The sequence below is a fragment of the Camponotus vicinus genome, unplaced genomic scaffold, assembly GCF_025532165.1.
Source record: "Camponotus vicinus isolate PSW18456_S1 unplaced genomic scaffold, iyCamVici1.0 SCAF_13, whole genome shotgun sequence".
NCBI lineage: Eukaryota > Metazoa > Arthropoda > Insecta > Hymenoptera > Formicidae > Camponotus > Camponotus vicinus.
The window spans coordinates 10677748-10689774 of record NW_028141949.1 but is presented as its reverse complement, the minus strand read 5'-3'; the positions used below and the strand labels follow the sequence as shown (position 1 = coordinate 10689774).

Sequence of the window (12027 nt, the reverse complement as noted above, 5' to 3'; positions counted from 1 at the left end):
GGGAAGCCGTTTCTGAAAACAGAAGAAAACATACGCATTTCATTAGTTTAAATTATTTTAATAATTTATTTTAAAATACTTTTGATATATAATAAATTAAGATACTTACAATGTTATCCATCATCTATTTTAATTTGTGCAAATAGGGCACATGTTGCAGGCCAATATTTGATTCAAAGATCTTCTGCACTCTTTGCATGACATATTTTCCAAATGTTCATAATATGTGCATCTATGTTCCCGAACAATACCAGCTTCTAAGAACAGGAATGATAATCTGTAGAAGCACTCGGTACAATATTTGGACTCATCTTTTACATAGTAGTAAGATATACAACATATCTTCGTGTGATCCAATGCCATTATTTCAGTCAAGTCTAAATTTCGATGTTTAGTGTGTATTAGTTCATCACTACTATCACTCTCATAATCACTGTCTGCTATGGGTTCTATTTCTATTTCCTCGTCTGATTCATAGAGATTATCATCTTCCATCTCTCTCCTCTCTCTCTCCTCTCTCTCTATCTCCATCCTCTCCGCCACAACTGGATCCATCCAATCGTAATCATCATCATCAGTATCGTCGTCGATGATAATTATGTTTTCTTCAGCCATTGCACAAAACCACCGAAACACAGAAGAGCAACGAAAGAAATGATACTCTAGTGCAGCAGACTACCGAAACACAGAAGAGCAACGAAAGAAATGATACTCTAGTGCAGCAGAGTCCTCTTCATTATATTTTTTTTTTAACATACACAATATAAATAGAAGTATTCTTTGGAGAATTGGGCGGATGGAAGTACGTAGATAACAACACATTTTTTGAAATATTTCGGGGTCCGACGTTTTCGAGCAATCTATGAATCATAGCGAGATAACAACACATTTTCAACCCTAGGTTCAGTTACAAAAGAATTTTTCTTTTGTGCCTCCAACAATCTCTGAATATCCCTCTCTCTTTCTCTCTTTATCCCTTTTATCTCTCTCTGTCATCTCTGTATTATCGCAAGTATACAATATTACCAGTTAACAAACAATATAAATAGAAATATTCTTTGAAGGATTGGGTGGATGGAAATGCGTGCGAAGAAATTACGTCATGATTTTGACTTAAAACTCTTTATTTATATTTTATATATTTTTCTTACGTACTATGGACTAAAAACTAAAGCTGCCAGTTCGCAATCGACGAGTTGATGCTTGTTGAAAGCAGCACTCGCGCGTATTACATTTGATATTTCTTTCGGATTTATTACAGTGGACGCGATATTGGAGAATTGCGTAAACTTGACATCAACTGTTTGGATAATTTTATCCAATCGATCAAAAGTTACATCTATGCAGTGATCGAGATCGAACATGCGATGTAACGTCGATTCGACCATCATCAAGCATACGTTTGAAGATTCGAGACTTATGAGTTTGACGTCGTTAATCGTACGAACTCTCACTGTTAGCGGTCCAACGCTTATGAAATTGAAGTCATCTTTAGAGTCGTTCCGAAGGAAATTTTGAATATTACGACGTTGCTCGTAGAGTCCCTTCCACGTTTCGAGAGATAATATCAGTTCCTTTCCTCGATGATCTCCTATGGCAATCTCCACGTAACTCGGTGGACCCACGTTGATACCAATGTCGAGGAATTTGAATCCCGTAGCTGTCAATGCGTATCGTCTACCTAGTATACGAACCGCACGACGTTCCAACGAAATGCTACAGAAAAATTAAAATTAAATAATAGTAATACAATTTGTAAAAATATAAAAATAGAAAGAAGTTAAACGAAAAACTTACTCGTCACATTTGTTCTCAAACGATCGAGTTTTATCACGACTCGATACGTAATTATTCACGCGTCTTCCGACGCCGCTGCCGCTGCTGCTTCTTTCGACGTAGTACATTTCTCTGGGAGTTATGAAAAGTGAACCACGAGAACGGTGTTAACGCGACACTGATCGTATAAGAAATAACCGAGTATGGATGACGCTCATCTTCCAAAAGTATAATGTGGTGGAGGGATTAATACTTCTAACGTTTTGAGTTTTAGGAGAAGGGGAGATAACGCTCAGACAAAAAATTCTTAGAAACGCATGGAAAGGTTTAGGGAGGGGAAATAAGAGATAAAACATATTAATGTTTACATATTTTATTTTCTTGCAATTCTTTCAGGCGTTGCGACCACCAGTTAAATATTTTAAATACATTTTGTAATGCACAATTCTTAACATGTTTTCCACATCGCATACTATTGGTAATATCTAATTTATTTAGAGAATCAATATCTTCATAGTCAGCATCTAAAGTTTCAATAATATAGCCGTTTCCCACATCGCCTAGTATATCGGTCAACCATTTTCGCTTTTCAAGTCCTTTAACGTACACGACAGACGATTCTTCTTCTTCTTCTTCGTGTATCATACCAACGATAGCTGTTGTAATTACACGCTGAGCCAAGCCATACGGAACGTTTCCGTCTTCCCATTGTAATCCGTGATGATTTCTAATCACCCATGAGACTTGACATCGCTCAGATTTTGTTAGCACGCTCCACGGTACAGGACTTGCGAAAAAATAATGCGAGAGAACATATCCCTTCCTCAGGACTGCCGCTTCTTTCACGACAAAATTTCTCCCGACAATAAATCCTTGCAGATCCACAAACGTTGGTATAGACATGACGAGATCTCTCTCTTTCTCTCTTCGATACGTCAGTCGAGAGGAATGGCAAACTCTAAAATCATCTCGCAGCACTTTGATTTATATCCTCCTCCTCCTCCTCCTCCTCCCCTCTCTTGTGTCGATGTTATCGCTTAGGTGATTTTGCGTACAACGTTGGTCAACGGATTGTACTGGATCACACGATCGTGTATGATGAGACAGTACGCAGTAGTATTCGCCGGTACGTTCTCCTTACATTCGAATTCCAATCTCACATCCACCGTTGCGCTCTTGACCGATTCGTTTTGTCGAGAACAATCGATAATCACGAACGGACCGAGTTCTTGAAACGTATAGACGGAGAGACTCGGCTCGAGATACTCGTATCCGTAATAGTTCTTGCAGAAGCGCGCGTACGTGTCGTACAGAATGGACCATCTGTTTTTATCGAAATCCAGGTTCATATCGTCGTACGGATAACATTCCGAGTTCAGATAGAGTTTCACATTGATCAATTTGCAGTCGTCGAATTGAGATACATTCTTAGACAAGGCATTCTTCCGGCCTGTTTGCAGGGCGAAGACAACGTAGCGTGGTTTCTCCAGCTGAGTCGAGGTCTTAATGGCCCACGAATGCTTCGTTGTAAGCTGCAATAGCGGATACTCGTACAGATCCCACGAGCGAAAACCCATGCTGAGATATCGTCCGCTTTCCAGAGCACGCAGCATCGACAGTTTTTCGATCTCGCTCAACAGCACGTGAGGCATTCGCCATTGTATCTTGAATATGGTCATCACAGGCTCCAGCGTTGAACTTCCAACCAGACAATTATTATCGTTGCGCGATCGTATTAAGATCAATTCGTGACGAGCGTTAATCACCACTCGTTTATAATCCTCGCAAAATCCCAATAACATGTGGAGCGGTACGCAAAAATTGAAATGACCATGCGAATAGGTCGGCGGCTCCCAGCCGGCGTTTTTCATAATCACAATTCTATCGGATGATACCGTTACATAGTTTTTGAGCGTAGTAGTTATTCCTACGTTTCTATTGCGATCAATCTCAACGCCATCGAGTTCGTATCGAATCTCATCGAACATGAATGCGACGCAATTATGTCCCAGTATCACATCACTTTCTCCTTCAACTGTTGTTCTGTTTTTCGTTAGTTGTCCCTCGATGTATAGGAAACTCTCGTACGGCAGCGTATACAGATCCTGTTGTTGTATGGGTATTCTTATCTCGTCACTGTGTCCGAACGTTGTATTGGCGAACGGGTTATACGTGTGAGTCTCGATCTTGACGATACGGTTGTCAAAGATCGGTTCATCACCGATGTTGAGAATGTCGGTCATCGTTCAGCTGTTTCGCACCGCAAATCCCAAAGATTGTAAAAACGCAACGTTCGATGCGCTGAGTTTCTTTTTCTTGGATGATTTGATATTAGCAAACGTCGACGTTGTTGTTGTTGTTGTTGTTGGTGGTGGTGTTGCTGGTCTCGTAAAGATTGCGTTATCTCTCACGTCTTTCGATCCGTTCAATACGAGCATCTCATACGTCGCATACGTACATGCAATCTTACGGTGATCTCTTCTCCTCGAAAATCGAGCAATCGTCCGTTCTGGTCGACAACGCGTAACGTTAAATCCGTAATGCTCCGCGCGATGATCGGCAGGTAAATGATCTGTGCAGGCGTTTCCGATATCTTATATCCCGGTGGTACCCTCGGTGAAAATTCATGTATCGTATGAACGAGTATGCCGTTGTTGTACGCACCCGCGGTCACGTTACACTCTATACGGATAATATTCACGTTGAGAATGTTAATCGGCAGGTTTGATTCGTACCATTTTCGCGGCTCGAGAATACGATTCGAGAATCCTAGCAGCGATCCAATGTTGACGGGTTTGGTAAAGTTTATTCTGTAGGCACATTTGATCTCGCTCCTCATTGTATTGTAATTAGCGCGGAGCACTATCGGATATTCATCATCATCTTCATAGTCATCGCCGTCAATGTGTTTCTCATCGCGATGTTTCCGTGAAATTGCATGTTTCAAAAATTCATGTATATTTTGCAACTCATACGATCCCTCGGGAATCGTAATTTCTTCGTCGTCTTTGCCAAAGTAAAATTTATTATTCGAGGAATTCACATTCGGTATCGTGTGATAAGTCTCAAAATCCGTTAGACCGAGCTCGTATTCGCCGTCGCTCAAATCTACGGTGGGAAAGAAGTTTGCCGTGAGAACGCTACTCTTCCCAGTCAACGTGAATGTCATAGACATGTCGACGAAACTGTTTAACGAATACTGAGTTAAATAGCGCAATATCTGTCTTTAAATTCACATGCATCGACCGTTCGAAGAAACTGCAAGCACAATTGTCCGCAGATGCTCTGATCGTAAGTTTGAACAGGTGTGTAATTGTACTGTATCTTCGTTACGTTTCGTCCGAGATATCGCACCAATTCATTCGGCGGTCGAAGATTGCCGAAACTGTCGAAATATATAGCGCGATTCCCCCTCTTTGCATACGCTACCCAATGAGTACCTGGTCCTTCGACGCTATCCAAATTTACGATGCCGCTCTCGTTTCGATATATACCACCGATCGGTAAAGAGTCGCGCATGAAAACACCTCTAAAATATGGAATGCGCATACGTTTTGCCAATTGTAGCAATTGTACGTTGGTAGTTGCGCCCTGCGGCATTTTTAGCGTCTCTTTGACGTTTTTTTTTTTCTCCTTGTTGAGGCTCCTCGTCCGTATTTGTAAGGAGCGAGATATAATCCGTGACCTTCCATGGCGCGATTGTGACGTAGCATCTCTTGCAACTGACGTTGCGCGGCTTTTCCGTCGTTCACCACTTTCGCTACACCAGCCGCTCCACCGATCAGGGATCCGAGCGCACCCAACATTGGTAGAATCGGCAATACACCGCCGCATTTCGCTACCGGAAGTATCCGTTTCTTCACCGTTCTTTTCTTCGTCTTCGTCTTCAGACCCATACCGAGCTTCGTCTTGGCTTTCATCGCTGCCCAGACAGTTGTGGCGGCGGCTCTCTCACCGAGAGTCGAATCTTTCGCAACGATGCGATTCCGCGCTTTCTCAGCGAGTATCCTATCCGCCGCGTGTCTCTCGGTGAGATCGTTGCTCCGAGAGTATGCTATATCGTGTTCGCGACACGCCGCGTCCAATGGGTTGACACCTCGATCGCCTCTGACTAATCGCTTTTGCAACCGCGTGCCTGGTCCGCAAAACTGATAGCCGGGAATATGGAATTCGATCGGAAGTGCGTTTATCGCGTGATTTAATAGGCCTCTACCTATTTTCGTTGACATTCGCCGCAATTCTTTATCAACGGCGCCGGACCGTCGATGTGCGTTTCCTGACACGGCTGATTGTAGTGTTCGTAACAGCGACGATACGTCTGAACCTCCGGATCCGCTTTTATGTGTTCCGGAAGTTTGTCCCACACGTAGTGGACGTAATCACCGCACGTTCTCAATAGAACTGCTTTCGACACAAATTGTAGCTGTTCGACGCTCAAATCGCGAATATCGGAAGGATTTGTTAGCAGGATGAACATTTTTTCTCTACTGAGCGACTCGTGATTTCGCGCACCTATAAATAGGCAGGCGTTCGATCCAATCAGCAGTGTTGAAAAAATGAGATTCGTACGACAACCTTTGACGATATGCGTGACAAATTGCGACGACAGATTACGATCAATGGAGGACAACGCGGAGATGCGCAGGCATGGTACGATGCTACCGACTACTATACGCGCGATCGTTTGCGGCCCCTCGAATTGTGGTAAAACCAACGTTCTGATAAGTCTACTGGAAAGTCCGCATGGTGTACGTTTCGAGAACGTGTACGTGTACTCGAAGTCGCTGCAACAGCCGAAATATCGATATCTGGAGAATTTGTTGACGCCGATTGACGAAATCGGTTATTTTACGTTCTCCAATAACAGTGACGTCATTCCACCGAGCGAGGCACGTCCAAACTCGATTTTCGTCTTCGATGACGTGGCGTGCGACAAGCAAAATACGATAAGAGAGTACTTCTCAATGGGTCGTCACTCGAACGTCGACTGCTTCTATCTCTGTCAGACGTACGCGAGAATACCAAAACATCTTATACGCGACAACGCGAACCTGCTGATCTTGTTTAAACAGGACGGTACCAACTTGAAACACGTGTACAACGATCACGTGAATACCGACATGTCGTACGGGGATTTCAGTGAATTATGTCGTACTTGTTGGCAACAAAAGTATGGATTCCTAGTGATAGATAAGGACAGCTCATTTACGAACGGGCGATACAGAAAAGGATTTAACGTGTTCGCGATACCGCAAAACGATTAGTCGCTGCCGACACACTCTGTCGACATGGCTGAAAACAATAATATTCGCGAGCGTGAAAAGATTGCGAGGGAGATTGAGAAAACGAGCGAATCGATCCGCAAGAAACATCGCGCTTTGAAGACCGGTAAGATCGACGACGATATCGCGGTCAAGACCCATTTTAGGCCTATTATCGAGCCACTACAAAAAATCGTCGACAACTCTAGCTTAATCGCGGTGAAAAACGAGCCGGAGAGTAACGCTGACGCTATAATTAAAACGTTACCCATCAAGCGGTACAAGGAGGAAGAGGAAGAGGAGGAGGAGGAGGAGGATACGACACCGAAAAAGAGACAACGATTGAAGGCGAATCGTTTATCGACACCGCATACATCGGATGAACCGCTGATAACCTCCACACCGTCCGCGACAACGAGAATCGTACAACCCACGATACCCGAATCACTCGCAATCGAAAATGTTTTCGAAACCACGGGCAACCCGCTCGAATCACCATCTGTTCGAAACATGTTACAAACGTTGGAAGGTCAAAAAATGTTACGAGAGCACTTCGGGCCACTGGCACAAAAGTACATGGGCGCTCTCCTTAGTGGCGATAAAAAAACCAGATCGATCACGTGTACGGTGTCTATTTCGACGAGAATGAAATGTGGCTCGGTAACAAACGATTCGACATCGGCGCAGATGACTCTATAATCATAGACAAAGTGAGGTACATTGGTACACCTGGATTATACGAGTTGATCTTCAAGAGAATTCCCGATGATGACATATACACTGAGGACGATATGCAAAAATATAAGAGCATATTAATGGCGACGAGTGCGCATAAACGTCAATATGATGCGCAAGGTCAATTAAAGAGCAACAGGGGATACAAGTATAAACACATAATTGCACCGTTGATGTCGATCGAATTGAAAAAGAAAAAATGCGGTACGGGAGTATTCATGCCTCGCGCGATGACGCTAACCGACAATAAGATCGATTACGTGCACTGGGACGATCCCAACGAGCTAGTGGATCGTCTACGATTGCTCGACGCTTCGCGCCGAGCTGGCCACAACGCTCACGACAACGAGATCCTGTCGATTATAGAGGAACTTCGCGAAGTCGGCCTTATTATAAATTAAACGGTGTCTCGACGAAACTAATCAGTCGATCGACGTCACTCGCATCGAGAAAAAAATGCCCATCAACAAATTTGGATTATTCGAACAGAGAAATGAAGCAATTAGAACTAGCGATCATTGGGGTAAATCGGTGACAAGTTACTTGCGTCAAAACGCTCTGTGTCGCGTCGCTACGTACTATGACGCGAGGTCGCGCAAGATTCGCCGTGTAGCGCAACCTGAGGCTGATACCGATGCAGTCAACAAACTGTACGTGGAACAATGCGTTAAAACGTTGAAGAATCAGCAGAAAGAATCAGACGAGAAGCTGACTGCGTTCGAGAAGGATGTGCGAGCTTTGCAGACTGCGATAAACGAGCTTCGGCGTGCGATTAACACTAATTCAGAAACGGCTATCAACCTGTAATGAGCGGCTGTAGTGAACGGTTTAGGAACGGCTATTGTACAATTATTAAACATCTACAAAGGTTTATCGAACGGGTTGGGAACGGCTATCGAACAGCTAGAACGGTTATCGAACAGCTATGAGCATCTACAAAGGTTTATCGAACGGGTTGGGAACGGCTATCGAACAGCTATGAATGGCTATCGAACGGCTATGAACGGCTATCGAACAGCTTTGAACGGCTATCGAACGGGCCAGGAACGTCTAGCAACGAATGATAAAACGCACGGTGATACTCGAGGCACACATCGTTTGATCGACGAATCGAAACAACGATGGATCGGCGATCGGGAATAACCGAGGAAGTGAAGAAACAACATAGTTTAGAGAAACGGCAGTTGGTGAACGAATTGCACGCGCCGGCGAGAAAAAATTTTCCCCGAAGACACGTCATAGTGCGGGGATACGATGACCTGTGGCAAGCTGACATTGTCGAGATGCGTCCGTACTCTCGTTTCAACAGAGGTTACCACTACATACTCACAGTCATAGATGCGTTGAGCAAGCACGCGTGGGCCATACCACTCAAGAGTAAAGGTGGAAGCGAGACAGCTGACGCTATCGCCGAGATAATTCGAGATAGCAAAAGATGTCCGAAAAACTTACAGACTGATATGGGGAAGGAATTTTATAACGCTGACGTGCAACGGCTCATGCGGAAACATGACATCAATCACTATTCTACATATTCGGTATTGAAGGCATCGATCGTTGAGCGATTCAATCGCACGCTGAAAAACGACATGTGGAAGATGTTTACGCTGAACGGATCTTACAAGTGGATCAGCGCGTTGCCGCGACTCGTATCGGATTACAACGCGCGCAAGCATCGAACAATCGGTATGCGACCCGTCGACGTTACTCCCGCGATCGCTGAAAGACTCTTGGCTACTGTGTACAACCATGTAAATATCGTGGGTCCGGCGAAATTCAAAGTAGGTGACTCGGTACGCGTTAGCAAGTACAAGACAGTTTTCGAGAAAGGTTACACGCCAAATTGGACAACCGAAGTGTTTAAAATTGCAAAAGTACAACATACTAATCCCGTAAGCTATCTACTGGAGGATTATCGCAAAAAATCTATTGCTGGAGCGTTCTACGAGTACGAGTTGCATCGCGCGAATTATCCGGACGTGTATCTCGTGGAGAAAATACTGCGTAGGAGGGGTAACGAGGTTTACGTGAAATGGTTGGGATTTGACAATTCGCACAATTCTTGGATACATAAGGACAATGTGATTTAATTCATACAAATTGTATTTATTTTTAAATTTAAGAAAAAATATGTACAACATATAAAAAATATACATGAAATATATAAAAATACAAAAATCTTTATTAATACATCCTTTCCAATAATCGTATATAATACAATATATGAAATACATATACATATGAGATACATATACAAAAATAATATCTGACATTATATCACATACTATATTACATTACATTATATATATTATATTATAAGGGTATCCTATAATGTCCCCATGGTAATGTGTCGGTCGAATCAGGTACGATATACCGCTTGTCATCGTACGGACTCAGAGCAATTTTCGTCTCGCGGACGGTATACACTTTGTGCAATTTCGATCTTATGCAAGATTGCTGTCGTGTCATTTCTATTTCGTCATTCAGACACCGCGTGTAATCGTCGAATGTTATCGTTCTCGCAACAACGTTACTTTTGACACCTTTAACCTTCTTCGTATCCTTTTTCCCGTCCACTCTCATCGCATACATTTTTGCTCTAAGCCCGACGAATTCGGTCATTATCGCGCCGTTATTTTCATCTTTCATTAAACCCGGTACTTTTTTATTCACGAGCGGTATACCGTACGCGTTATCAATTGGATAATCGCTCGTATCGAAACTAGCGATATCATGTTTCATATTTTCATAGACATCTTCGCACTCAATGTGGTATATAAGACTGTCTGTGTCGGTGTACATTACCCGGCATTTATCACGATATAGCGGTGACATGTACTCATGATGAAATTCGTACAAGCACGTTTTAGAAATGTCGAGTATGCACATGCCGACATAGATTGGTTTATAAAATTTCACTTCAAGTTTGCGTAATTCTATGGCAACCAAATTTTCCGAAAAGACGCTTCTACTATGAAAATTTGGTTTCGCTATCATTGCTTCTGCTCCGTATCGTCCGTCCCACTTTGTTAATAATTTTACATCGACACGATTACGCACATTTTCCATCGTCTTACCAAATACCGCGTTATTCATCAGTTTATATAAATTTTTTTCAAAATCATTTTTCGCGAGTGTTCTAAACTGTGTATTTAATTCGATATAACTGCGAAGCCACGGAGATTGTGTAAATTGTAATATGCGATGTATTTTTGTAACGCGAAGGTCGTGTCGCGTACATTGCTGTAGGTTACGGTAGTGTATCACGTAACGCTTCTTATCGTATAGCGTTGCGAGGAGTTTGTCTTGCCGCTTGCCGGGCGGCTTGTCGCGTGTCGGGCAAAACGGTAGGTCAATGTGCGTATCGTGAAGATGTTGCGGATACTCGAGATCGACTTCGAGGATATAACCCGTAGGCGAATCTAACGCGATCGATGCTACGTCAAAATTCGACACGTCGTCGACCCATCGAAAATCGGCATAGGGCAACGGTTGACACATTGCCCATCCGTACAAATTATTTACATCGAAATACATCAAGTACGACGATGGTTTCGATGGATCGTACGATTGTTGCATGTACTTGTTATTAGCGCGCGCGTATCTGTTGGAACACTGACTCAGACCACCGCGTATACCGCGTTCGATAAACATGACCATGTCGATGTCGGTAAGCAATTCGAATGTAATCTTTGTATGCTTTAACATGGCATCCCACGTGTATCCGGGAAGAGTATAATAATACGCGGGGTCGAGTCCGTAACTTTTGATGCAACTATCGCGAAAGTTTTCAAAAATATCGGCTAATAACAAGACGTCGATTTTCAGATACAAATCGCTATACTCGTCTAGCGTTCGAATGGAGAATCGCGTCCAGATGTTCTCGGCGTGCGCGTAATCGCTCTCGGATATAGTTTCACCGGTCAAAGAACTGTAAAACGATTCGCGCGGTGGTAAACACGTATCTTGCAACCTATCTACAGAGTCGACGTATTCGTACGGAAAGACGCCTTTCCGTGTTAATAAACTGAAATTTTCTGCAGATAAATTTTGAAATTCTGATTTTAAAATTTTGAATTTGTCTTTGTCTAGATAAGATGCCAATTTGTCGAGACTTGCCGTAAGAAATTTGTACGAATCGATAAAACTTAATTTTATATAATTTTTCCAATTGTCTTGTGCAACTTTAACAGTTTTTGTAAACGATATATATTTTTCCTTGGTTATTGGAAGTAATTCGATTTCCCCTTCGAAC

At 43.0% G+C, this 12027-nt stretch overlaps 3 protein-coding genes and 1 pseudogene across 3 annotated transcripts; 1 reads left to right on the top strand and 3 right to left on the bottom strand.

Annotated features, from left to right (window-relative positions):
- Positions 1-901: 901 nt before the first annotated feature.
- Positions 902-1930, bottom strand: LOC145964318 (uncharacterized). Its single transcript, XM_083086942.1, has 2 exons — positions 1798-1930; positions 902-1716 (listed from the first exon to the last, which is right to left on the bottom strand). The coding sequence occupies exons 1-2, from the start codon at positions 1902-1904 to the stop codon at positions 1155-1157; spliced, it is 669 nt and encodes a 222-aa protein (XP_082943068.1). The 5' UTR covers positions 1905-1930; the 3' UTR covers positions 902-1154.
- Positions 1931-5378: 3448 nt separating this feature from the next.
- On the bottom strand, positions 5379-6005 carry LOC145964319 (uncharacterized). The gene has a single exon (XM_083086943.1). It carries the CDS (start codon positions 6003-6005, stop codon positions 5379-5381), a length of 627 nt encoding a protein of 208 aa, XP_082943069.1.
- A 1057-nt stretch (positions 6006-7062) lies between these two features.
- LOC145964316 (uncharacterized) lies at positions 7063-8173 on the top strand (annotated as a pseudogene).
- LOC145964314 (uncharacterized) lies at positions 7657-11605 on the bottom strand. The gene has a single exon (XM_083086938.1). It carries the CDS (start codon positions 11478-11480, stop codon positions 10086-10088), a length of 1395 nt encoding a protein of 464 aa, XP_082943064.1. The 5' UTR covers positions 11481-11605; the 3' UTR covers positions 7657-10085.
- Between the last annotated feature and the right edge of the window lie 422 nt (positions 11606-12027).